The sequence below is a fragment of the Ornithorhynchus anatinus genome, chromosome 17, assembly GCF_004115215.2.
Source record: "Ornithorhynchus anatinus isolate Pmale09 chromosome 17, mOrnAna1.pri.v4, whole genome shotgun sequence".
Lineage (NCBI taxonomy): Eukaryota > Metazoa > Chordata > Mammalia > Monotremata > Ornithorhynchidae > Ornithorhynchus > Ornithorhynchus anatinus.
In genome coordinates this window covers 43,523,160-43,549,096 of record NC_041744.1, presented here as the reverse complement: position 1 = coordinate 43,549,096, position 25,937 = coordinate 43,523,160, and the positions used below count along the sequence as shown (strand labels likewise).

The window sequence follows — 25,937 nt, the reverse complement described above, 5'->3', positions numbered from 1 at the left end:
CAAAGTAAGCACTTAACAAAGACCATTACTAGTATTATTATTATTGTTATTCATTCATTCAATCGTGTTTACCTATTATTATTATTGTTATTCATTCAATCGTGTTTATTGAGTGCTTACTGTGTGCAGAGCACTGCACTAAGCGCTTGGAAAGTACAATTCGGCAACAGATAGAGACGATTCCTACACAACAACCGGCTCACAGTCTAGAAGGGGGGAGGATAATGATGGTATTTGTTTAGTGCTTACTATGTGCCAAGCACCGTTCTAAGCATTGGGGCAGATACAAGGTCATCAGGTTGTCCCACGTGGGCCTCACAGTCTTAATCCCCATTTTACAGATGAGGTAACGGAAGCACAGAGAAGTAAAGTGACTTGCCCAAGGTCACACAGCAGACAAGTTTTGGAGACAGGATTAGAACCCACGACCTCTAACTCCCAAGCCCGTACTCTTGCCAATAAGCCATGCTGCTTATTATTATCATTACTCTCCCAGGTGCTTAGTTTAGTGCTCTGCACACAGTAATCACTCAATAAATATCACTAATTGATTAATCAATTTCTTTGAGGAGAAAGAAATAGCATAAATAACCGAGCCTTTCTCTCCCATCAGAGACTACCTAGACCAGAGGACACCACAATGGGAGAGTCACTTCCTTCTCTTTCTACTTAAAATTATTTTGTCATTATCATTTATCTTGATGGAAGATGATATGGCCTTAGAAAAACTTCGGGAAACATTCAACTCCAATTTCCCCCACCCCGCCCCCAGTCAATACAAGAGTATTTCAAAAATCATCTTCCTCAAACAATGCTGAAACAAACAATATACCAAGGTTCATCTTGAATTTTTTTCACAAAACTTACCATTTCTCTTCAGTAGCCAGACTCTGAAACCACTATAAAGATTGTCCCTAGAATCATGGCAGTGAGCCACCATGGGGAATGAGGGTGAGAATTAAAAAACAGAAAAGCAGTGAAAGGATTGAGCTAGCAGAATGAAAGTCTGGCCCAAGGGCAATCAGCCTGAAGGCTGTGTACACATATTCTTGTTCCTCTACTATATGTACACAGATATATTTCTCTGACTTCTGTCTTGCAGACACTACCTGCACGGGCCTGCTCTGGGTCCCGTATTTATCTTGCTGAAACTCTCTTTCAGAGAGCTCATCTGTGCAGATGGCTTCAGAAACACCTCTCTGTGAAAACTTCTAATATAGCAACAACAATAATAATGATAATAATAATAGTGTTATTTGTTAAGTACCTACTATGTGCTGAGCAATCAATGGTATTAATCGAGTGCTTATTATATGCAGGACACAGTACTTAACACTCAGAAAACTACAAGACAACAGAGTTGGTAGGTGCAATTATTTATTTCAATCATTTATTTTTCCATTCAGTGCCCGAATTAACACATATTCATGTTTTTCTTCTGGTCGTACTAGAAGTGTGCAATTTGTGTCTGCTTCTTTCATTTGATTGCTCCAAGGGCAAGAAAAAAGTCTATTCCACTAATTGTACTCTTTGAGGGGTTAATAATAATAATGATAATAATACCGGTACTTGTTAAGCACCTACTATATGCCAGGAACTGTACTAAACGCTGGGGTGGATACAAACAAATAGATTTGGACAGTCCCCATCCCACGTGGAGCTCACAGTTTCAATCCTCATTTTACAGATGAGTAAACTGAGACATTGAGAGGTGAAGTGATTTGCCCAAGGTCACAGAGCAGACAAGTGGCAAAGCCAGAATTAGAACCCAAGTGCATGGATGACGATCAATAACTGCCATTAAATGAATGAGGCCCATTAAAAGTGTGCAAAATCTCATTCTTTCACCATTGTCTGTTTCTGACGTTTTAATTGAATTTCATACCGTTTTGAAGGTGTCAAAAGCTGTTACTTTACAATAACCCACCCTATTTTTTCCAGAATATTTTTCAGGACTCACAAAGTCACGAAAGTGAAGAGAGATGGATGTGCTAATAATCTGTGAATTATTTTCATTAACAATTTCATTTGCTTCCAGAAGAATTATTTGTGGTGGGCCACAAGAGATTGCATAATATTGCATGCTGCCCAAGTGTGGAAAATGAGCGCTGGTGTTGTATCTACCAGAGATCTCACTATCTCTTTAAAGAATCTGTAACTGAATTGGATTTCCAATGAGAGTCACTGAGTTTAGACTGGAAATATCTCACGAGGCCCTGACAAACTGCTGAAGCGCCTTCTCTGGGGTCTTTAATGTCCAATTCTATCCAGAAACATCTTGCTAGTGAAAACAATGGGGCCATTCTGATGAGCGAGAAATCAGTGCAGTTGACATCTAGGATTCCGTATGAGGAAGTACGTGGATGGGATTGAGGTGAAATTCCAATGTTCGGGCTTCTCTAGACAGAGACTAGTGAGTCCTCTGTTTGCAGGTGAACCCAATGAGAATCTCACAGTTATAGTAATATAAAAAATCAGTTCTTTGGAAGACACAGTTACCCTCTGGTTGTTTTTCCTGGATAGTGATCCTGTGTTGGACAATAGAAATGATTTTCAATTAGTGATAGCTGCTAGAAGCAGCGTGGCTCAGTGGAAAGAGCACGGGCTTGGGAGTCAGAGGTCATGAGTTCGAATTCCGGATCTGCCACTTGTCAGCTGTGTGACTGTGGGCAAGTCAGTTCACTTCTCTGTGCCTCAGTTCCCTCATCTGTAAAATGGGGATTTACTGTGAGCCTCATGTTGGACAACCTGATTACCCTGTATCTACCCCAGCACTTAGAACAGTGCTCGGCACACAGTAAGTGCTTAACAAATACCAACATTATTATTATTACATTAATCCAAGCACTGATCCTATCTCGCTTCGATTACTGTATCTGCCTCCTTGCTACCTCTGGTCTCTCCCAGCTCCAATCCGTACTTCACTCTTCTGCCTGGATTATTTTTCTACAAAATTATTTAGTCCAGGTTTCCCCACTCCTCAAGAAACTGCAGTGGTTGTGGCTCAGTGGAAAGACCCCGGGCTTGGAAGTCAGAGGAGGTGGGTTCTAACCCCAGCTCTGCCACTTGCCTGCTGTGTGAGCTTGAGCAAGTCACTTACCTTCTCTGTATCTCAGTTACCTCATCTGAAAAAATGGATATTAACAATAATCATAATAATAATGCATCTATTAAGCGCTTACTATGTGCAAAGCACTGTTCTAAGCTCGGGGGGCGGTGTACAAGGTGATCAGGTTGTCCCACGTGGGGCTCACAGTCTTAATCCCCATTTTACAGATAAGGTCACTGAGGCACAGAGAAGTGAAGTTGCCCAAAGTCATGCAGCTGACAAGCGGTGGAGCCGGGATTAGAACCCAAGACCTCGGACTCCCAAGCCTGGGCTCTTTTCCACTGAGCTACAAGACTGCGAGCCTCATGTGGGACAACCTGATTAACTTCTATTTACCCGACGCTTAGAAAAGTGCTTGGCATATAGTAAGCGTTTAACAAATACCATAATTATTAATTGTTATTATTATCCACTTACTGGTCAGACAAACTCCTCACCATGCAGTTTAAAGCACTCAATCACCTTTCCTCCTCCTACCTTACCTCTCTGATTTCCTTCTACAACCGAACCCACACACTCCACTCCTATAATGCCAACCTACTCACTGTACCTCAATCTTGTCTATCCCACCATTCACCTCTCTCCCATGTCTTGCCTCTGGCCTGGAATGCTCTCCCTTTACACATTTAACAGACGATCACTGCTCCCACCTCAAAGCCTAATTGAAGGACAACTCCTCCCAGAGGCCTTCCTTGACTATGCCCTGATTTTCTCTTCTCCTCTCCTTTGTGTATCATTATTTCACTTGGATTTGCACCTTTTATGGACTACCTGCTCCTCCCCACAGCAATTATGTCCGCATCCATAATTTATTCATTTATATTGATGTTTGTATCTCCCTTTCGACTGTAAGTTCTCTGAAGGGAGGGAATGAGTTTACCAACTCTGTTACCCCCAGCACTTAGTACAGTGCTCAGCACCCAGTAAGTGCTCAACAAATGATTGATTGATTGACTGTAATATGGATAATGCAGATGGAAATATTTTCTAGTTTCATAGAAGTGAGACTCTTAAAGCCCTTAATAGCCAAATACATGACCCTTCTTCCGTACTGCAAAGAGGAAGGCCTCGGGACTCTGCAATATCCCAAATATTGACTGCTCAACCCACTTTGATCTGGCTAATGATGTCAGCACATGTGCTTACACAAGGTCTGGAAGGCAACTCTCAGAGGCTTCATGACCCATCTCTTTGGGAATCTTAGATATCAGGGAGACAAAGATTAGAGCTCTCGGAGGAATGGGGTGTCTGTGCTGAGGCAAGTAGGGAATATCCTGCTAACAAAGGGTTCGGGTTCATCTTTCCTGCCTCTCAGACTTGCCCTGAGAATTGCTGTCTGCCCCGATCCCTGGGTCAAGGTCGAGGTGAAGACCAGAGACCCTGCTTTCCTGCTCTTGTTCCAGAGAGGAAACCAGAGTGGAGAAGGGGCTTATGGAGCTGGATGAACTCAGAGACATGGATCCTTCTGTTGCTAGAGCCAGTTTGGACTGGGCTGTCCAGCAATATCATCACCCCAACCCAGGGCCCAGGCGCCAGTCACCTCCCTGCACCCAGGAATCTTTGGTGGAGGTACTGAAGGGGAGCTCAGAGACAAACCCCTAGGGGACAGGATAGTCTTTCAGGACCCCAGGCTTACCCATGAATGGAGAAAGCTGTGCCATCCTCCCACTGCCAGGAACTATGAGGTCCATTACGATACAGTCCAGTCCATGCAGGGTGGGAAAACAATCCTAGGAAATCCTATTGGGAATCACAAGAAGACCAAAAAGGCATAATGCTGTCTGAAAGAGGCACGGGGTTACCAATCCCTCAACAGTATCCGTGGTTCCCAGCCTCCAAGTCTGAAAGAAAACCCAATCTCCTAACTCCATTTCACCCAGTTTCGAGTCTGTTTCAATCCTGAGCACAATCACTGTCTCTCTTTATGTCTTTCTCTCATCACCCGCTGACCCCTGTTTCCTAGGCACAATACAGTGTCAGGAACACTTAGAACAGTGGATGGTCAGGGAATGCAATTACTACTTTTATTAAAAACTACAGATTGAGCTTTAGGGCACAAGCTTGAAAATTGAGTCTTTCCCTCCTTGGAGACCAGCACCTGCCATGTCCCATCATAACAAGTTCAGTCCCGGTACTCCTGGAAGTCTCAAAAATGAGAGAGTGTCTTGTCTCAGGGCTCCTCTGCATGGCCTGAATTCTGATTCTCCAACCTTCAGACTCCCTGACTCTCAATCAATCCCCTTCTAGAGAGTAAGCACTGTGAAGTCAGGAATCACGTGTATTAAACTCTATTGTATTCTCCTAAACACTTACTAAAATCATCTGCACAAATTAAATGTTCAATAAATACCACTGATTGATTGCTTGAATGACATTCACTGTGGCTCTAACTCTAGTCTTACTCTAAAATTGTAGCTTAAGTAAATATCCCCATGTCTCTCTGATGCACCAGGAGGTAGGGTCCAGGCTTTGTATAATTTTGGGGTTAGAAAGTCTAATATGAAGTGTGTGCTCAATAGTGGTTACCCTGCACCTTGCAAAGAGGGTTGGACAAATTTCTGTGATTGAGTTACACTTCCCTTCACCTGGAGATTCCAAAACACATTATCTCATAGACCCTCAGAGTGCAGTGAAATGACAGAGGTTCCTCCCTCCAGTCGACAGATGGAACAGGTAAAGACCAGGGAGACTGAATGACCAGTCCAAGGTGGCTCAACAGCTTCTAAGCAGAGCCAAGACTAGAGCTCCAGAGCACAGGGAGTCTGTCCTTGAGCTGTGCCGGCCCAACCTTTGGCCTTTTCAAGTTGAAACCGTGCAAGTAAGATAGAAGAGTAACTTACAAGCTCTTCCTGGTTGTCTAACCACAGCAAGCTGGAATTCAGAGTTGCACAGGCTATCTTGCTGTCTCTCCAGTTCTTCGTGTCATTAGAGAAGAGGTAACAGCTGTTTCTGAACCCAATCCAGTCCCCTGGACAAGGGTCCCAGTCACATCCTAGGTAGCAAGGGATGGGTTAGAGTCATGCACAGAATCAGATGTTTCCTGAGCATCGGTTGTCGGTGTTTCTACCACCTCTTTCTCTCATGCACACAAAGACTTTGGTTCCATGGTTCAGAGCTCCTCAGATGGGAGTGGCCTTTCTCCTAATACCTCTTCCTTCCACTCCCAATAACCAATAGTTGGGGAGCTGAGGAAAATAAGTATAACCACTCTATTACCAACAGGGACTTATCATGTTAAAGCACAATAAACTGAGAAGTCATCAACTCCATTAACGTTCTCCCCGGGAGGGAAGTGAACTAGGCACAACAGCTCCTGGACTCTTAGTTCTGAGTCCACTGACACCCTGCACTGCAGCCTCAGACAAAAAAAGTTTCAGTCTCTGTCTGAGCTGCTCTAGGATGGTTATTGAGGCTGTATAGGGTTAGCACTTACCTGTCTTGCTGATGGTGTTATGAGATGGTTTTGGAAGGGGGCTTGGAGAAACTTCTTGTTGCTGGGTCACTGTAGAAATCGGATGAGCAGTGTTATCAGGACTGCACTATTTAGCTCATTTCCTCAATGCGAGTCATTTACAAGGGGGAATCTCTTCACTATTTTAGGACTGACAGTAAAGTTATTTACCTTGGGCAGCCAAGAAACCCGCTGTGGTCAGTAATGCAAGGCAGAAGATCCCCAGAGTCACTGCAGTGAACTTCCAGAGTTTGCTTTGTGAACCGACTACAAGTGATAAGAAGATAACCAGTGATGATCTTTATAACAGAAAAATACAGCTCAGTGCTCAAACTCCCAAAATACTCCAAAATGTTAATTTCCTAAACCCTGACACCACTGAGGGAAATTGTTTCTCCATTCACCTTTTATGGCATCTCTGTTAGTGGCACACTCATCTTCTATTTCTTTAGGCCTCGCTGTCAGTCCTCCTTCGTTTTACATTTTCTTTCTTTTTCTGTAACTGACAACCTCAATTCCTTATTTTGACTCACACAGAGACACATATAGGCCAATAAAGAGGTAGAGGGATAGTTAGAGAGAGGTGCTATAAGAAGAGAGAAATATAGTCAGAGGTAAAGAGAGATAAAAAAGAGAAAGAGAAAGAGTCAAAAAGGGAGAGATAGAGAGCAGGCTGGAGAGGTTCACAGATCACAGTCAAACGATTAAAATCCAAAGAACACAGACCATCATTTTGCTTACTCTACTGACCTTTCTAAACTGACCTGTGTCTCCCCCTGAGACATACGTTTGTGACAGCTGGAGAGGAAGAAACAATGATATTTACTGAGCTCTTTGTATAAAGCACTGCACAATATACTCAAGAGAGTACCAAAGAGTAAAGTAGACAAGAACTCAAGGATTTTATGATCCGGAGGAGGTTACATGGTGGGTGGAGAAGCAGAGTTTGCCTACAACTCACTGCTGCTACTCTTTGAAAATGAGGCTTTGTTTTTCAGAGAAGCAGCATGGTTCAGTGGAAAGAGCATGGGCTTTGGAGTCAGAGGTCATGGGTTCGAATCCTGCTCGGCCACATGTCAGCTGTTTGACTTTGGGCAAGTCACTTCACTTCTCGGTGCCTCAGTTCCCTCATCTGTAAAATGGGGATTAAGACTGTGAGCCCCACGTGGGACAACCTGATTCCCCCGTGTCTACCCCAGCGCTTAGAACAGTGCTTGGCACATGGTAAGCGCTTAACAAATACCAACATTATTACTATTTTTCAGTTTTACGTATACTCCAAACCTTGTCTTTATTCCAGAGTACTAGGAGTGTAAATTGTTGGGAAGTAATGCAAAAATCTGAGGGGAAAGAAAACTGATGTAATGACTCACAATGTGCAGAGCACACTGAGCAAAACATGCAGGAAAGTAGGACAGAGTTGGTAAACAGAATCCCTGCCCTTGAGGGGATAAATTCTGTAAGGCTTTAAAGCATCTGGGAGTGAAAGGAGCTGCATAGTGATCTTGTAAGATTGAAGGTAGATCCTGAGGAAAGAGTGGGTGCTTATGGGATTGTAGGAGAATTTTACATGTAGCTACCAAAGTGTGTTGAGTGCCGGCTATATTGTGGTTTGAGGTTTCTTGATTTCTTTGCTGAATTACTGTAGAAAACCCACCGATCATTCCTCAGTTTGAAAATTTGTCAATCTTTTCATGTTTTAAGGTTGTCGCTTGGAAGCCACAACTTGAGCCAACACCATTTCCTCACTTTGGGGAGGGGGAAGAATAATAATGTTGGTATTTGTTAAGTGCTTACTATGTGCCGAGCACTGTTCTAAGCGCTGGGGTAGACACAGGGGAATCAGGTTGTCCCACGTGGGGCTCACAGTCTTAATCCCCATTTTACAGATGAGGTAACTGAGGCACAGAGAAGTTAAGTGACAAGGGGCTGGAAAAAGATGGCAGATGCTCTCTGTGAGTCTGCGGCTAGTAGGAGGGTGAATCATCAGTTACCTTCTGTTACAGGGTTGGTAGAAGAAGAACAGTGAGGAGACTAGGGGCTAGTGTTTGACTCCCATACCAGTTAACAAGAGGTCCTTCCAGGGATAAGGGAGACAGAGGTCATGGGTTCTAATCCCGGCTCCACCACGTATCAGCTGTGTGACTTTGGGGAAGTCACAACTTCTCTGTGCCTCAGTTACCTTTATCTGTAAAATGGGGATTAAGACTGAGAGCCCCATGTGGGACAACCTGATTACCTTGTACCTACCCCATAGCTTAGAATAGTGCTTGGAACATAGTAAGCACTTAACAAGTACTATAATTATTGATATTACTATTATTATGCATCTGTTGCAAGGTGTGGAGTAGCCACTGAAGCAAGAGGCCCCTAGCAGCTGTTGGCCTTGAGTTGTGTGTAGATTATGTTGCTATGCACTTCTCTTATACCAGTATCATGGCATGATGTATAGGCTTGTTTCCTTTGTACTATATATTTGGGGGACCGTCCAAGAGACATCTTCCCAGTGTAGTCATGTTCAGGTCTCCCTGCAAAGCTTGGGCTGTGAGTACCCTATCCAAATGAAACACACCACATAATTGGAACAGTGACTCAGTGGTATCATTTGCCTCTCATTGGTATCTGATATCCTGTGACCCCCCCGCATATGCTTTCCCTCCACCATCTGCTCAGTGGTGCTGAGCTCCCCAGATGCTCCTCTCCCTGACCCTGCTGGTGCCGAAGCTGCCCTTGTGTGGGGAGAGGGGTGGACCAAAAACTGGGAAGCTCCACTGGCTAGTCTCTACTTCTGCAAAGCAGTCACATCCTCACGGGCCTCATACAAGCTATAGTTTCCTCCAGGTGAGGGAGGCCCCTTACTAACCTGAGAGAGGATGGGACTCCAGCCCAGTCAGCCACTGGAGTGGCTTCGGGGTGCTCCTGGGCTGATCTGACCTGATAAAGGTATCAAACAACAACAACAACAGAAATAATAATGACAAATCCAAGCAAGTCCATGGGGAAATTCCAGAGACACTTCATGAAAGAGAAAAACTGATAAAAATCCACTTTGGGAACCACCCTTGAGTCAGTGCTGCTTCACTGGAAATATCTGAAAATGAGCAAAATTGTAAATTATAGGGGGAAATTGGGCTTAGAGAATTTCTCCAAGACAATTCCTCAAAAACACAAATTCAACTGGCTGAGTCCCCCTAAGGAAAGTGAAATATCTAAATCTGTTGGAATAATTTAACGTTACTGAGCCTGGAGCAGGTGGCCTGTGGTACCTTTGCTCTGGGCATTCTCAGATGGGCTGCACTGCTGCGGTCGATTATGCTGTTTCAACTCAGAGTAGGTCACTGACTGCTCATTTGTTGATCTTCTGCTCTTCGCACCCTTTGATTTTTGGTCCTGCCATGACAGATTAAGCCTTTGCTCGTTCAGCTCTGAGTAGGTTACCTGCTGCTCACTCGTTTCTGCAGAGGGAGGTGAATGGGAGAGAGAGTTCAGAGGACTGTGCATGTGGGCAGAAGAAGAAGTGAGGGGATTGAAAAAGCCATTGGGGTCCTAGCCCCTCCCCACTATTAAGTACAGTTCTCTCCAGTCCTGAGTGTCACCTGAGAATCTCTAGCTTAAGAAGAGCCCTGACCTGGGGAGGAAAAAATCTTGCGGTCATTTCCAGATCCTCCACATGCTGGAGGGGGGAATAAGAGAATCAGAATGAGCCCCAAGGGAATGAAGACCAAGAATGTGATTCCAAAGAAAACTTCAGTTGTCTCCCTCAAGCTGAGAGACAGCTCAGAGTTCAGCCTTGATCTGAATAGATGGCTTTTTCACGAACCGCAAGGAAATTTGCCCAACCACTCAACTGAGGAACCGGAAGAGTCCTGGATGATCAGACTGAGGAAACTCATCCTGATGCAGGTTCCACAGAGATAGGTGATTCTAGCCTGGATTCCTGGACTTCGTTTTTGGAATTCCCACCGGTCTCCTCAGTCATCCACTTCACTGACAGTCTCTTCTTTCCTCAGTCACTTTCCAGACTCTCTCAATGACAGTGACAAATATCTCACAGACAAGGGATCAGAGAAGAGCTGGGCAGCATTTGAGCCTCACTATTGGCAAAATCACCAGCAAGTGTTCATTCCCCAGGCCAGGATGAGGCATGAGTCTCTTGTATGGGCAATGGGAAAGCTTTAATCCCTGGGGTGTTGCAACATGAGCAGAATTCTCCTGATTCCCAGGGGAGAGGTGGGCTCAGGGGCTCTGGTGGCATCAGTAATAACAGGGACATCTGAAACAAAAGGGCAAAACCATTGCCAACCAGAATGTAGCTTACAGAACCAAAAAGAGCCACTGAATCTGTAGTCTGGAAGCACCCTGCCTGGCAATTATTGAGAGGATGTGATGTTCCCAGGCACCAGGTTCTCCGCAGGAATGCCCAAGACCGAGGAATGTTAAGGGAGAAGTGGAACATTGTGAGAATCAGCCAACTGAGCCCTAGAAACCTGTCACCACATAACCTATTTCAGCCCCCACCAGGAAAATGTCTAACCCCGCTGAGTCAGCTGCACGTAGCAAGCCATACCTCGGTCATCGAGTCTCTCTTGTTTGCTTTCCTGTTGAGAAGACCTAGGCAATTTCAACTCAGCATAGTTCAATTCCTTCTCCTTTCCTGAATCTTTGCTCTTCTTATCCCCTTGTCTTTTGGAATGAGGCTGAGAGAAGTTGTTTATTTTCAACTCTGTGTAGAAGACTTGTTGTTCGCTCATCTCTGCAGAGGGGAGATGAATAAGAAAGAGAGAGCAGACACCTTTGCATAGAGAGAGATGTTGCAGGGAAGAGAATCAGGAGCAAGCTTTTAGGATCTGGTATAGTCTTCCTCATCCTTAGTGGACCTGTAAGAATCCTACTCTAGCATTTAAGTGTAACACACTGAATCAGGTCACATGACAGTCAGAGATAATTTGAAATTTTCTTACGATCTCCATCCCCACTGAATGTACCAAACCAGTATACCAGCCATGAGTAATAACTAATCAATGAATCAATGGAATTTGTTGAGCGCTTACTGTGTGCAGAGTACTGTACTAAGCTCTTGGGAGAGTATAATACAACAGAGTTGTTAGATGTTTCCCCTGCCCACAAGGAACTGACAGAGTACAGGGGGAGGCAGACTTTCAAATAAATTACAGTCGGGGAAAATAAGCAGCATGGAAGCAAAGGAAGTTTCAAGAGATTCCAAAGAGAAGAAATTGTACAGATTCTTATCCAGATAGAATTGAATTTCAAAAAAATGTCTCCCTGGAAAAACATTCCAGAGGAAAATTAGTATCTGCAGACTCATGAGAAAAAGATTTGAGAGGCAGCGTGACCTAGTGGATAGAGCACAGGCCCAGGAGGCAGAAGGATTTGGGTTCTAATGCCAGCTCCAATACTTGTCTGCTATGTGACCTCAGGCAAGTCACTTAACTTCTCTGTGCCTCAGTTACCCCATTGGCAAAACAGGAACTATTACCATGGTCCTATTTGAGTCTGGGACTGTCTACAACATTGTTAGCTTTGATCTACACCAAAGCTGAAGTACAGTGCCTGGCACATAGTAAGAACTTTAAAAATACCATAAAAACATAGTCGATGGAAAATCATACAAAAATCTCAATTACAGGAACCCCAACCTATGCACTTCTGTCCCTACCATTTTACCAAAGTCATTTATTTGGAAAATACAACACTTTTCAGCTTAGCAGAGCACTAAAGCAGTTCTTCTTCAGGCAGGTGGGAAAGAGGAAGCCCAAACGAGTTCAGAAGCAGGAACAGGAGGGAGATGTCTAGGGGACTTCATCTCTGAAGCCCCTGCAAACATATAGTTTGGTCTTCCGGTAAGTGTAATTTCTTTTGTTTTCTACTTCCTGTTCCTATTTTCCCTCATTCCCCTGGCTCATCTCTAAAATCAGCCTATGGACTTTTTAACTACTAGCCATCTTGTCACAACTCTCATCAACTTGATGTTCAGGCTTTTTTCTGATTCCAAAGAGGATTTCAGGATTGAGGCTTAGTGAAAGTGCATGGCTTAACGGAAAGAGCCGGCCTTAGAAGTCAGAGGTCGTGGGTTTGAATCCTGGCTCCATCACTTATCAGCTGTGTGACTCTGGGCAAGTCACTTAACTTCTCTGTTCCTCAGTTACCTCATCTGTAAAATGGGGATTAAGTCTGTGAGTCCCACGGGAGTCAACCTGATAACCTTGTATCTACCCCAGCACTTAGAACAGTGCTTGGTACATAGTAAGCACTTAAAAAATACCATCATCATCATCATTGCAATCCCAGGGGTGGAAATGGTCTCACACTACCATATGGTCCATCCACAAGCACAGAGGCAGGAACACTTTTGAACTATCACATACAGAAGAGAAAGTTATCATAAGAGAATAAGAACAAAATAAATGTCATCACTGGGTCAGACCAATGTTTTATTCTAGAGAAAAACATGAAATACCCCTCTCTCAGTTACTCTTTTCACATATTATCATCTGCCTGCCAGTTTATTTTTGTTCTAGTTCAAGTGAAATCTCTCATTTTGCACCAAACTCATGTACTTCTTGTTCTGCCTGATTAGATGTGGAGAATAGCTAGCTGGTCATTCTCTGCAGATGAAAAAATATTACAAACCTAAAGATCTTATTACTTATCCTTCAGCCTTCTGAATAGTTTCAGTTCTTCTGAACTGAGATCCCTCTCCAAACTTCTCTAACACTTGGTATTTCCTTATCCCTCTCTCTTGAATCAATATATGGAGAGTTCACTCCTGGACCCAGGAGTGCCGGCCAAGGTCTGACAAATCCAGGACAATAGGAGAAAAATAAAAATTGTCTTACCACGGTATTAGGTAACCTACAGTAACCTTTATATAGTATGTGTTCCAAAGTCCTTATCGATCTACTGATAGACATTTGAACATTTCAAAAAATAGCTCTTCAATTCACCGTACTCTTCTGCTTTGTATTTATTTATTGGAATTTTCTTCCCCCTCTCTGAGTCAGATGTTAAAATATCAATTTGTGATCTGAAGCAACAAAGGCTTTCTTAAGTCCCAAACTTTCCCAGTTGTCTGCTATCAATGACTGGGTGATGAGCGAACAGACTATGAATTCAAGACAGAAAAACAGAGGATTATGCAGAACCTACTACCTGGAGCACCTGCGAACATTAGAAATGAAGAATTGCATGAAGTGCAATTACTATTTCTGCATTTGTATGAACTTTTTCCAACAGAATAATTAGAAGTTATTTGAAAAATGCACAAGGAATGAGTACCCTGAGACAAATGGTGTCTCAGGGTGGTTATTGCTCTCGGTCAGACTGGAGAGGGTAAAGGAATCAGACAAATACCTGTTTGGAGAAGATGTTCTGGGGGTACTTGGTCCAGGGCTCAGACTTGTGGCTGGAGGAGACCAGCGGGAATGGGAACCCAGGAACCCAACGAGCAGTAGAAGGTCTCAATCGTCCATGGCACCAGTTCCTCCAGGGGAGAGAGAGAGTCAGACCAATGAGCCCAGGGACTATCCGCTGCTCAGCACCACTGTCCTGGGAACCGAGAGCAGAGAAGTTGCTCACTGCATGACAGTCCAGCTGACACTGCTCAGGAAGCTCTCTTGTCTCTGCTGCTGGGTTTGCAGTTTGCCACACCCACAGGGGACCACCAAGGCAAAGAAGCATTCTCTCTCTGCCCTCATTTAATATGAAAATGAAGATTTCCTTAAAAACTTCACTCCTCCTTCCTGAGAGCCCAGGTGCATGAGGAGCAATATCTGCGGTGAAGAATAAAACTAACTTCCAGGACATGCATGGAATGTACCAATGCTTCTCTATGTTTTTTACTTCTGGCTGCCGTGAAATGCTGAAAAAAGTCATTCTAAGTGTCGGTCACTTCTGGCAGTAAATTTGACAGATCAGCAAGGACCTGTTTTTTTTCAGACAACCAATGTGGAGGATTTTGTTTGCTCCTCACTGGTTTGATCACACTCTCACACACACTGATAAAATCTCTACTTCGGTTATGTCATCTTTGAACGTAAAATGTATTTTCCATAACAACAGTGCAGTCTCTAAAACCATGAATTTGCACTAGACCTTTCTGATAATAATGCTGGTATTTGTTAAGCGCTTACTATGTGCCAAGCACTGTTCTAAGCACTGGGGTAGATACAGGGTAATTAGGTTGTCCACATGGGGCTCACAGTCTTAATCCCCATTTTACAGGTGAGGTAAACGAGGCACAGAGAAGTTGTGACTTGCCCAAAGTCATTCATTCATTCAATAGTATTTATTGAGCGCTTACTATGTGCAAAGCACTGTACTAAGCGCTTGGGATGAACAAGGTGGCAACAGATAGAGACAGTCCCTGCCGTTTGACGGGCTTACAGTCTAATCGGGGGAGACGGACAGACAAGAACAATGGCAATAGTCATACAGCTGACACGTGGCGGAGGCAGGATTAGAACCCATGACCTCTGGCTCCCAAGCCCGTGCTCTTTCTGCTAAGCCACGCTGCTTCTCTAATGCTTCTCTGATGAAAGGACTCTTAGTCCAACCCACCATAAAAATAACAGATGGACATTTTTCTGCGATCCAGGCTGCTGGTTGGCAGTCAGGATATTGGGATCGATCAGGCCGTCACCGAGATTGGGACAAAGGCATTTCCTCTGACATAAAGAAGCTTATTTGCAGGAATGCAATGAATGCATCAATGCAAGTTTGAAGCCCCTCATGATTCAAACAGAAGGAAGCTAAATTATGGTAAATTTAGATAACTTAGAACAGCCAATTTGTGGACACCCAAGTGGAAGAGATAATAATAATAATGATATTTGTTAAGTGTTTACTATGTGCCAGGCACTATAGTAAGTTCTGGGGTTGATACAAGCAAATCGAGTTGGACAGAGACCCTGTCCCTCATGGGGCTCACAGTCTCAACCCCCATTTTCTCTGAGGCACAGAGAAGTGAAGTGACAAGCCCAAGATCACACAGCAGACAAGTGGCGGAACTGAGATTAGGACCCATGACCTTCTGTCTCCTAGGCCTGTGCTCTACCCACTAGGCCTTGCTGCTTCTAACACAATGCGGATCTCCATCAAGATTTCTGCAAGTCCTAAAGTAAAGTAAAAGAAAATTATATGGCCTGGTAAACAGTCTTAGCAACTCTGGAGAGTGATGATGGCTCCAGACTCATGCATGACAGGCAGGGTGGAAGGAAGACCTGGAGAGGTGGCAGGAATATTTCAGTATTATCCTAAGAAGACATCCTCCCCTCAGAGATGGACCCCTACCACAACATAACCAGAGTCTATCTGCATTGACCATTGGAAAATATCATTGAAAACGTATTTTGGGGATTAAATACGTAGAGACTTTAGTGAACAAATTATCTTAATAGAAATTATCGTTGCAGTAAATCAGATCCAGGAGAAATGCAGAAACAGTTCCAGCTCCATTAGCTAGCTAAAATGTGAAGAACTATTGAATGAGCAGTTTTATTTTTAGTGATATATTATCTATGAGACATTTATTTTCCATTCATGGGACCTGGGAGTGGAAGATAAAGTTTTATGTCTTTCTTTCAAGTTCCACATGGAACTTTTGAAGAAAAGGTGGCTTACAGAAGCCAGTGGTCAAAGGTTAAATGATAGTGATTTCATCAAACATTTCTCAAAGAGAGTGTTTATTAGTGAGTAGGATGAAAGATGAGGAAGCACTTGAAGTTGAGTGTGCCTGTGGTCTCCTGGATTAGATTTGAGGGTTCTAGGAAGTTGATGTACCTAATTGTTTCTGTACTGAAATCCTTAATGGACTAGGTCATCATTGCCAGTCACTGTGAGGGACCTCTGATGGATCGATGGTGGTCCAGCTGAATGAAGGGCCCCGGTAGCTCTACAGTTCCTTGGTCTGGTCCTTTTTGCCTCATTCCTCAAGAATCAACCTTCTGATTTTACTTTAAGGCGAGCCATAAAGTGAACATCTTTACGAGCCTGCAAACTGGAATTCAGCAAAATGCCTTTGGCTCCATCCGCAGTGAGTCTCTTTGGTTATGGTTGTCAAAGGTTTTGTCTTCTCTGGGTTCCAATGAGAGAGACTTGAAGAATCTGGGTTCACAGATGTATCTTTTGTCTACACATACCCCTGTCTATTCAAAATGTAAAATATACAGCCAGGCTTCAGTATGGAGACAGCATTGTTGATGGTGAGATTCTATCTGCTTCTGAAGGTGCTGATGGCGAGGTGTTCTCTGCTTCTGATGTCGATGAGGCAGCTGCTGGTTTATGACCCTTTGGAACAGCATAGTCAGGGCCCTGTGTTGGCTACAGTCGTAAATATGTTCCGCAATTTCAACTCTTGTCCTCCTTGGCAACGAGCTGCACTCCTGCCTGCCTTCTGCTCGTTGCACACTGAAGGAACAGGACTGACAGGGATGAGGGAGGGACCGCGGTGCTCTGCAAACTGCCATCACTAAAAACTATTGCTTTGTGCAGCTTCTTGGTCCAGAGTCTTCCTGCCAAAGTCCTGAGGCAGGGGGCTGGGGGTGATGGGGGCAGGCAGAGGTGCAGATGGCTGGGCAGCAATGTGAGAGTGATGCAGCCTTATGACTGAACAGAAGCCACATCATTAATGTATCCTTCTGGTGGGCTGCCATGCTCATTCAATTCAGGGAAAGGAGAGAAAGCGATCCTCGAAACTATTCGCTTCTGCAATATTGTTGATGCCGGCCAGCCACAACCAGCTGGTCATCCACTTCAGCACTAGGAAATCAATGAAAAAATTTGCAATTCCTGCTCGGTGGGATATTCAGTCACAATCAGACAGTGACAATTGACTCAACCGGTGATCAGTGGTCAAGGCCAGGAAGCAATCAAGACTACGACCCAAGCAGTCCCGAATGAGATGAAGATGTCTGATCAGCTTGGATCTATCCCTGTGCTTAGTAGAGTGCTTAGCCCATAGTAAGTGTGGTGAGTGTCAGCTGTGTGACTTTGGGTAAGTGACTAAACTTCTCTGTGACTCAGTTACCTCCTCTGTAAGATGGGGATTAAAACTGCGAGCCCCATGTGCGACAACCTGATAGCCTTGTATCTATTCCAGTTCTTAAAACAGTGACTGGCACATAATAAGTGCTTAACAAATACCATCACCATTATTATCATTATTCATCTTGGAATGCAGAACCATTTCATAAGAGATTGTTCTTTGACCCTGTCAGTGACAGTGACGAAGGATGAATTTGAGAAACTGAATTGTCTTGCCGAGAAGATTGAGGAGGACTTGAATTGCTGAAGAAATTTGAGGGGAAACCAAATTGTCTTGCAGAGGAGTTTGAGGAGGAACTGAATTTGCCCTGCTGTCCGGCAGGAGAAAGACTGTGGGATGAGCCTGGGGGTAGGAGCCAGGGGAGCGGGTAGTCATCCCCCCCCCCCCCCCCGGCTTCACCTGGTAACAATCTGAGACAGCAGACATTTGAATGAGTGAATCAACACCCTGCTTCAACTCCCCCTGAAGCAACTGATAAAAGGGGGAAAGAATGGTTTCCTTGGCCCGAGGCAAAACTACCTAAGAAACACACTGAGACACACACTGTGGCTGCCGGGAAACACCTAAGACTTGAACCAGGAAGACATGCTGCGGGAGCCGGACTTTGTTCAACTCCTCTGATGAGGGCCCATCTGTACAAACCTGGGGAAAACAGTCAGATGGGTAGATAATAGGTGTGTGTGTTTGTGTGCACATGATCTAATGTGCATGTACACATTTACCCCTTGTGATTAGGCTAAGCATGGAATAATAATAATAATAATAATGATAGTATTTAAGCGCTTACTATATGCCAAGCACTCTTCTAAGCGCTAGGGGGATTACAAGGAAATCAGGTTGACCCATGTGGGGCTCACAGTCTTAATCCCCATTTTATAGATGATGTAGCTGAGGCACAGAGAAGTGAAGTGACTTGCCCTAAAGTCACTCAGCTGATAATTGGTGGTCGGAATTCGAACCCATGACTTCTGACTCCCCGCCCGGGCTCTTTCCACTGAGCCAAGCACTTTCCTTTGTATATAATGGTGGTTTAGTTTCACTTGGAACTCAATAATATAATAATTATGGTATTTGTTAAGTACTTACCATTTGCCAGCCACTATACTAAGCGCTGGGGGTGGATATAAGCAAATCAGAATGGACATAGTCCCTATCCCCATTTTACGAGTGAGGTAACTGAGGCACAGAGAAGTTAAGTGACTTGCCCAAGGCTACATAGCAGTTAAGTGGCAGAGCTGGGATTGGAACCCATGACCTTGTCAGCGAGTGCCTGAGCCCACTAGGAGCTCCCAGTTAATTAGGGCTGCCAAGTGAGGGAGGTGAATCTATGGATCCGCCCCAAAGTACCAAGAATCTGGGGGAGGTGACTGTTTAGCAACCTGGGGGAGGCCAGGCAGGACAAACATCTCAGTTGGGACTCATGATATAAGATGGCGGCAAGGAGAGTTTTCACTTAGGACTTGTCTGCAGTGCCTGAAAAGATCGCAGTCGGGCCTCATGTTAGCAAGTGCTTAAGAAATGTCACAATCATTATTATTATCAATACTATATTTTGTCATTATCACTGTCATTATGATACAGAGAAGAACACATAAATCCACTAATCACTTAATGCCACATTAGGCCAGGAGACCCCCTTAGTTTCTGACGCAAACAGAAGAGCTGTACTGAGGATCAATTGCAAAACACGCTCCCTCGATGCTCGTGCTTGAGAGGTTGGGCCACATGACTGATCAACTTGGTGTCAGATCAACTAGTCACCCTTTGGCAGGCAAACACAAAACCACATCAAAGGAGAAACTTGCTAGGTGAAAAGCAGCTTTGAGAGACATAAAATAACCAGTAATAGGCGTGGGCTGGGGTTGGCCGTGTATCAAATTCTTTTGAATTCTCCATTCAACGCACCCAAGACACACCAACCAAAGAACAATTTAGGAGTATATTTATCTTCATCACACTTTACCTATTTAAACACCCCCAATTACTCATCTATTTTATCTTCCATTCTCTGACTATTGCAATTCTATCTTTATCTGTCCTCCTGGAATGCCCCAACATTTAATACTGATAACTTTGGTATTTGTTAAGCACTTACTTGTGCCTAGATATTAGATAATCAGATCAGACACTGTCCCTGCTCACAGTCTTGGGGAGGGAGAACAGGTATTGAGTCCCCATTTCACAGGTGAAGAAACTGAGGCACAGAGAAGTTACATGATTTGTCCAAAGTCCCCCAGAAGCAAATGACAGTTCCAGGATTAGATCCCAGTCCTCTGATTTCCAGGCCCATGCTCTAAGCTTTAGGCTATGCTGCTTCTGGAGAATGATTTGTGAATAATTTGTGAAGTGTTATCTGTGAATATTCTTTTTCTGAGTGGCTCTATATGAGGGCAAAGACTGTTTAGCTTCTGGGTTCATTCCAAAGTGCTTAGGACAGTGATCTGCACCAAACTGGCATCAATGCTTATCACTGACTGTTTGACTGAAACTCATTTCCACACACACCTAAATAATGGGATCCACTCTGTATCTGACTTTGTCTCCTCTCCTTCTCTCCAACAGCAAGATGGGAGAGATCCCACCCACCAGTGCAGACAAGTAGGTCAAGGCCGCCCAAAATGTCTCCCTGCTAAAGGCAGCTCATGCAATCACAGATCAGGCCTCATGGTTTCCTCTTGGGTACAGACCCATTCACTGCTGTGGAAAATGGGGATGAGGAAGAGTTTTTACGAGATGTTCTTCCCCTTGACGCGTTTAGTGCCATTGTTCTTGTCTGTCCGTCTCCCCCGATTAGACTGTAAGCCCGTCAAACGGCAGGGACTGTCTCTATCTGTTGCCGACTTGTTCATCCCAAGCGCTTAGTACAGTGCTCTGCACATAGTAAGCGCTCAATAAATACTATTGAATGAATGAATGAATGAAAGAGTTACCTGTTCCTATCAAGACAGGTGGCTCACGGACCATTCACTACTGGGACCTCATTGATAAATCCATTCCAGCTGTCTGAAAGTTTGTTGATCAGGAAGTATCTTCCAGGGAAGAAACGAAGGCTTGGACCTCTGAGGCTCTGGAACCCAACTTCACCCTTGTACATGTGTTGACAGACAAAGCCTTTTCCATCTCCAAACTCCGTCCAGGAATGGCTGCCGGGACTGCACAGTGCTTGTGCCGACCCTTCCTGCTCCCAACTGCTTGGAGGAGCTCCTTTTTCAGATTACTAAGAAGTAGGATCAGCAGAGTTAGATGATTGCAATGTTGACATTATTGATTAGAAGCAAACCAGTGTTTATAGGAAATTAAGGGACTGGATGAGAATCCTGACACTGACCCTTTTTCCACCTCTAACCCATTAGGCTCTTACTGTGTGTAACCAGCCATGGAAGACAGTAAAATAGCTAGTCATCCCAATGAACTTTACAATATTATGAAGAGAAGAACAATAAAAAATTATAAACTAGACTAGTATGCATTATTCTGAAACTCAGGTGGCCCTGGATTTCAGGGAAACTCCTAAAATCGGTTCTTTCTAATGACAAGAGAATTATTTTTTTCATTTTCCCTTATCCACTTCCCATCATCTCTCTTCTGTCTCTTGCTTCCATAGATCATTTTGCTTTCTGTTTCTCATTTGTTGTCTTCAAAAGTTATCCTTTATCTTTATTTCAAAAGGTGTATGGCATAAAACTATCATAAAAAAGAGAAAAAAATTATACATATAAGTATACCTATTCCCATAAATCTGTATGCACACACACACACACACACACACATACACATATATATCTGTGTGTATATGTATATTTATACTTAGTGCTCAAATAAAATTTACTGAGGAAAACTATACCCATTTTTGCCTGTGTGGATGAAAAGGTCAATAGAAAACCTAGAGTCCTGCCACAATGACCCCATACAAACACTGTCTTTTGTGAGCTGCCATATTGATTGGATTCTTGATTCTGCTTTCACTGACATTTCCTTTCCTCATGACATTTATAAAGCTTTTTGCTGGAAAATGTTGCTCATTTCTTCAGCAGAGCAAACACAGCTGGTCTATAATTTCTTCTATAATTTCTGTATAATTTCTTGTCTACTGTTGCATCCGGTCACTGGGATGCCTAAGAAACAGAATTCACAGTTCTGTTTCTGTAGAATTGAATCTTCACTGTGTGTACAGCTGACACATTATTTGCTTTTCTTTAGGCGTTCCTTCCATCTTTAATTCCAGGCTGATGGGCCTCAGGATAACGACAAGGGACTTCAAAGTTTTCCAATTGATTTTCAATTATACATACCAGCTTTATTCATTTATTTTTGATGGCTTTCATTTCAAGTGTGTCTTCCCCATTAGAATTTGACTTCCTTGTTGACCTGGAATGCGTCACTTGGTTGTTCTGTCATCCCCCTGTGCCTCATACAGTGGGCTGCATGAAATGGATTCTCAAGATTTGAGGAGGGAAGGTGTTCAGGGAAATGCCAAGGTTAGGGGCTTGTAAGGCAGACACCACATCTCTAGGACTCAGCTCTGTGTAAAGGAAATGCCTGTTCCTAGTACAGTGGGTAACACACCAAGTCAGTTCAGTTGGAAAAGTTTCCTGTAGAAGCAGAAGCATGTTTAAACACCTGCATCCAAGTCTCTTGGTGTACATATCATCTCTATATAGAATAAATTCACACACAAACAATTAAGGAGAAAAAAATGGAGAGAGAGAGAGAGAGAGAGACAGTGTGCAAAAGAACATGAAAGAGAAATGAAGTGGAAATGAAGAGATAAAGAGAGAGAGGTACAGGTGCATAGTGGATATTGAAAGCAGAACATATACCTTATTTTTGCTCTTTTACCTGCACTTTTTATTTTGACCTCTGTCCTGCTCTTGCCACATTTTCCCTTTTTCCTCACATCCTTAATCATTAAAAACATCAGCTGGATTCAACATCAGGTGGATTCCCAATAGCCTCAACACTTATTTGAAGCTGCCTCCCCAAATTGTCACTGCTGCTAATTCCTCCTATCGGTCTACTGCCCAAACTCAGTCACTATATGGAACAATTCATTTCCTTCTCTATTTCCAGACTTTACTTCAGTTCTTCTCCATCATTCCATAGCCTGTCAAACAATGCACCATTTAACCTCCTTCATATCACACCCCCTTCCTAATCCAGACATCCATTCCATGAGCGGTAGGAGGTGTGGATGGAAGATACCCCTTCAAACAATGTGTGAGAGTCAAACGTCCTCTGCCCTGAGTCACCAGTGGAATTAAGATGAAAAGGATCCAAGGAATGAGGAAGGGGTCACCTTATTATTGACCCCCTGAAGGACAGGAAAGGTGGCTTCTTCTCTCAAATATTGTTGCTGACTGTCCTCATTGATCCTCAGCAATGATGAAATGATCAACAGCCCCGAATTATTAATGGTTCTTTACCTCAACACTTACAATTTTCTTTGCAGAAGCTGGATGGGACACAAGTAGCACCAGAAAGAGCAGCCCCAAGTCACCGCAGAAGATCCGCCAGGGGGAAAAGGGAGAGTCTGAAAGGGAGAGAAACAAAGAGTAATCCGGGCTTAATGAAGAAATGACACAGCACAGTGACCCCCCGAAAGTTTGGGACACATGGAACTTTTAACCTTTCTTGGAGAGGCACAACAGTCTGGGGGAAAGAGCAGAGGAAACGGAATCTGGACACCTGAGTTCTAATCCTGGCTGTGCCACTTACCTGTTTATGTGACCTTGGGGCATGCGGCAAGTCATCTAAATTCCCAATATCTAAGAGTGTTCTGTGTTTCCTCATCTGTAAAATGGGCACCTAAATACCCGCTCTCGCCCTCACCCTCCGGCAGCGAGCCCCAGCTGGGGACAGGGCCTGTGTCAGTTCTCGATTATCTACCCAATTGTTAAGTCAAATATTAGCCCAATAGTAAGCACTTAAAACACTCCTGTCATTTATTTCCTTTGCAGGGGTTCTCCAGTGATGGGATGTGAGAATAACAAGCTGTTGTACAAAGGTGAAACCTCCAATTTTAGACATTTCTGCCTTCCCTTCTTCAGCGGCATCGGGGATGAGAAAACAGTAGACTCAGGCAAAGGGTCTGTGAATAACAGGTGAAAAATATGGGTTATCATTGACTGACGATTAGCACCAGAGAACAAACTTCTACAAGAGCCAGACGGCGACTGAGATGAGAAAAAAAATCATGATACAGACATTTGTGTAGATTTCTGCTTTGCCCCTCAGTCAATCAATGAATCATATTTACTGAGCATTTATTATGTGCAGAGCACTATCCCAAGCCCTTGGGAGAGTACAATTTAACAGAGCTGGTAGACATATTCCCTGCTCACAAGAACCGTACAGTCTAGAGAGGAAGCTCTCCCGCTACGGCGTTGCACCACTGACCCATTTTCCTCTCTTTTAGCTTGACACCCTGTCCATCTCCACTGTCCACCAATTTTCCCCATTTCACATAGATGCTCTCTTCATCTCTGGCTCTCCTGTCCTCACAAGGTCACTACCTTACTGGGCTCGAGCCCTTCCCCCTGTTTGGATCTCTTTGAATCTGTCAGAGCAAACTCTGCACATCTTCAAAGCCCACCAGAAATTCCATATGTTTTGGAATTGAAAGGTCTTAAAATTTCACAATCCCATTACACATCACCCCAACATCCACTTTACCACTGTTCTCGCAGCCAGCCTTAGCATTCATTTGTCAATCTATGTACTATACATAATCTTTCACTTAATTATTGCCTTTAACCTTCCTTTTTCATGACATTTGTTAAGCACTTACAATGTGCCAGGCACTATGTTTCCTTACATTTATATATCCCAGTTGTATTTTTATCACTTGTCTTTAATTTGCTGTAAATAATTTCAATCTGCATGATGCATATGAGCGACCTTCTAGAAGCGCAGCTTCATGAGTTGGGAACTGTGTCCATTAACATCTTTTGTCCTTGCTCTACAGGTCTACTTAGAGTAGGTGCACAATAAATAATGTTGATTGATTCACTGATTGAATAATAATTATTTTATAATTGGATCTTTTGAGGATTAATATTCTATTCAACTGAGGGGATAAAACAACTATATGGAACCTAGGATCTTCTGGGAATCTTTCCTTCCTCGACGAAAACTCAGTTGGACCGAAATGAGATGCTCTCTGGCTTTGCTGATCGGGGACGCCGGCTCCTTTCGGAGTCATTCCTCGGGTCTTGGTTCCTGGACATCCCGCGTAATCTGACCTGTCATCCTCTGAGCTTTCTCCTGTTTCCTCCCATTCCTCCTCCACGACCTGACCTAAGCTCTTATTTGAAATAAGTTCAAATTCTGGAAAGGTAACACTGAGGCCCAGATGCACAGCCTGTTCTCCTCAACACTTTCAACTCCACTGAAAGTCATGAGCTGTCTTGCATTGTGCTATTCCTCAGACCTGAAGACAATAATGATAGCCTGCTGAAAATTGTTTCTCTTAATCTAAAATCTTAAAAATACACAGGTAAACTTAAATATATTTTAACTCCTCTTCATAAAGAACGCTTTCTCAGCCTAACGTGCCTTGAACTGCAACTAAAAGATGGAACATGACTATTTCCCAAATCCTAATGCTCTAGACCAACAGCGTATTCCTTTGAAACAATTCTCCCCAAGCTCTCCCCTTGTTTAGGAGGTCCTGGGGTTCTAATCGCATTACCATATTCTCTACCAGGAACAGAAGCAGGCACACTTTCTACCTTCACAAGGAGAAGAGTATGATTTTTTATCAGCGGTACCTGTTCCGACGCCCGAACGTCCACTGGGAGGACTTGTCATCCTGGAGATGGTCTGGAAAGGCCTGATATATCCAGGACAGAGAGACAAACTGCTATTTCTGTTAGACATTGGCTGAATGAGTCCAGGGAAGAGAAATCATTTACTATTCAATGGTCTTGCTGAAACCACACAGGAAAGTCCCATGATGCTGTGCGATTTGAGCCCAGCAGGGAGCGAGGGCAGACTGACAAGGGTAGTATTGTAACAGTGTAAAGTTTCCCTCTCTGTTGCAGATAAGGTTCAAATGTATTTCTCCGAAGGGATGAGTTCTCCACTGGGGTTTAAACCTTGGCATGGCATTCCGCTAATAGGAGAGGAATAGCAAAGAGCCCTCTTTCCACTTACTCACCTGGATCAGCCTGAAGCTGGCAGCCTCCCCCATTTTCTGAGGCAGATTAGGGGAGGCAGATTCTCAGAGAACAGAAAGCTCCAGGCTCCCCTTGGCAGATTTGCCATTGTTCCATTTGCTGGCTGATAATGTTAGGTGACCATTGAAATTTGTCAGC

At 43.8% G+C, this 25,937-nt stretch overlaps 1 protein-coding gene across 1 annotated transcript in view; it reads right to left on the bottom strand.

Annotated features, from left to right (window-relative positions):
- Window positions 1–1,711: 1,711 nt before the first annotated feature.
- LOC103170750 (natural killer cells antigen CD94-like) overlaps window positions 1,712–25,937 on the bottom strand; it is a 91,815-nt gene continuing 67,589 nt past the window's right edge. Inside the window, exons 2-9 of the mRNA XM_039914568.1 lie at window positions 13,932–14,126; window positions 11,128–11,313; window positions 9,827–10,015; window positions 6,732–6,827; window positions 6,543–6,611; window positions 5,950–6,101; window positions 4,746–4,849; window positions 1,712–2,528 (exon numbers count right to left, since the gene is read on the bottom strand). Coding sequence (XP_039770502.1) covers window positions 2,411–2,528; window positions 4,746–4,849; window positions 5,950–6,101; window positions 6,543–6,611; window positions 6,732–6,827; window positions 9,827–10,015; window positions 11,128–11,311 — 912 coding nt within the window. The 5' untranslated portion in view covers window positions 11,312–11,313; window positions 13,932–14,126 and the 3' untranslated portion in view covers window positions 1,712–2,410. The remainder of the gene's footprint in view (window positions 2,529–4,745; window positions 4,850–5,949; window positions 6,102–6,542; window positions 6,612–6,731; window positions 6,828–9,826; window positions 10,016–11,127; window positions 11,314–13,931; window positions 14,127–25,937) is intronic.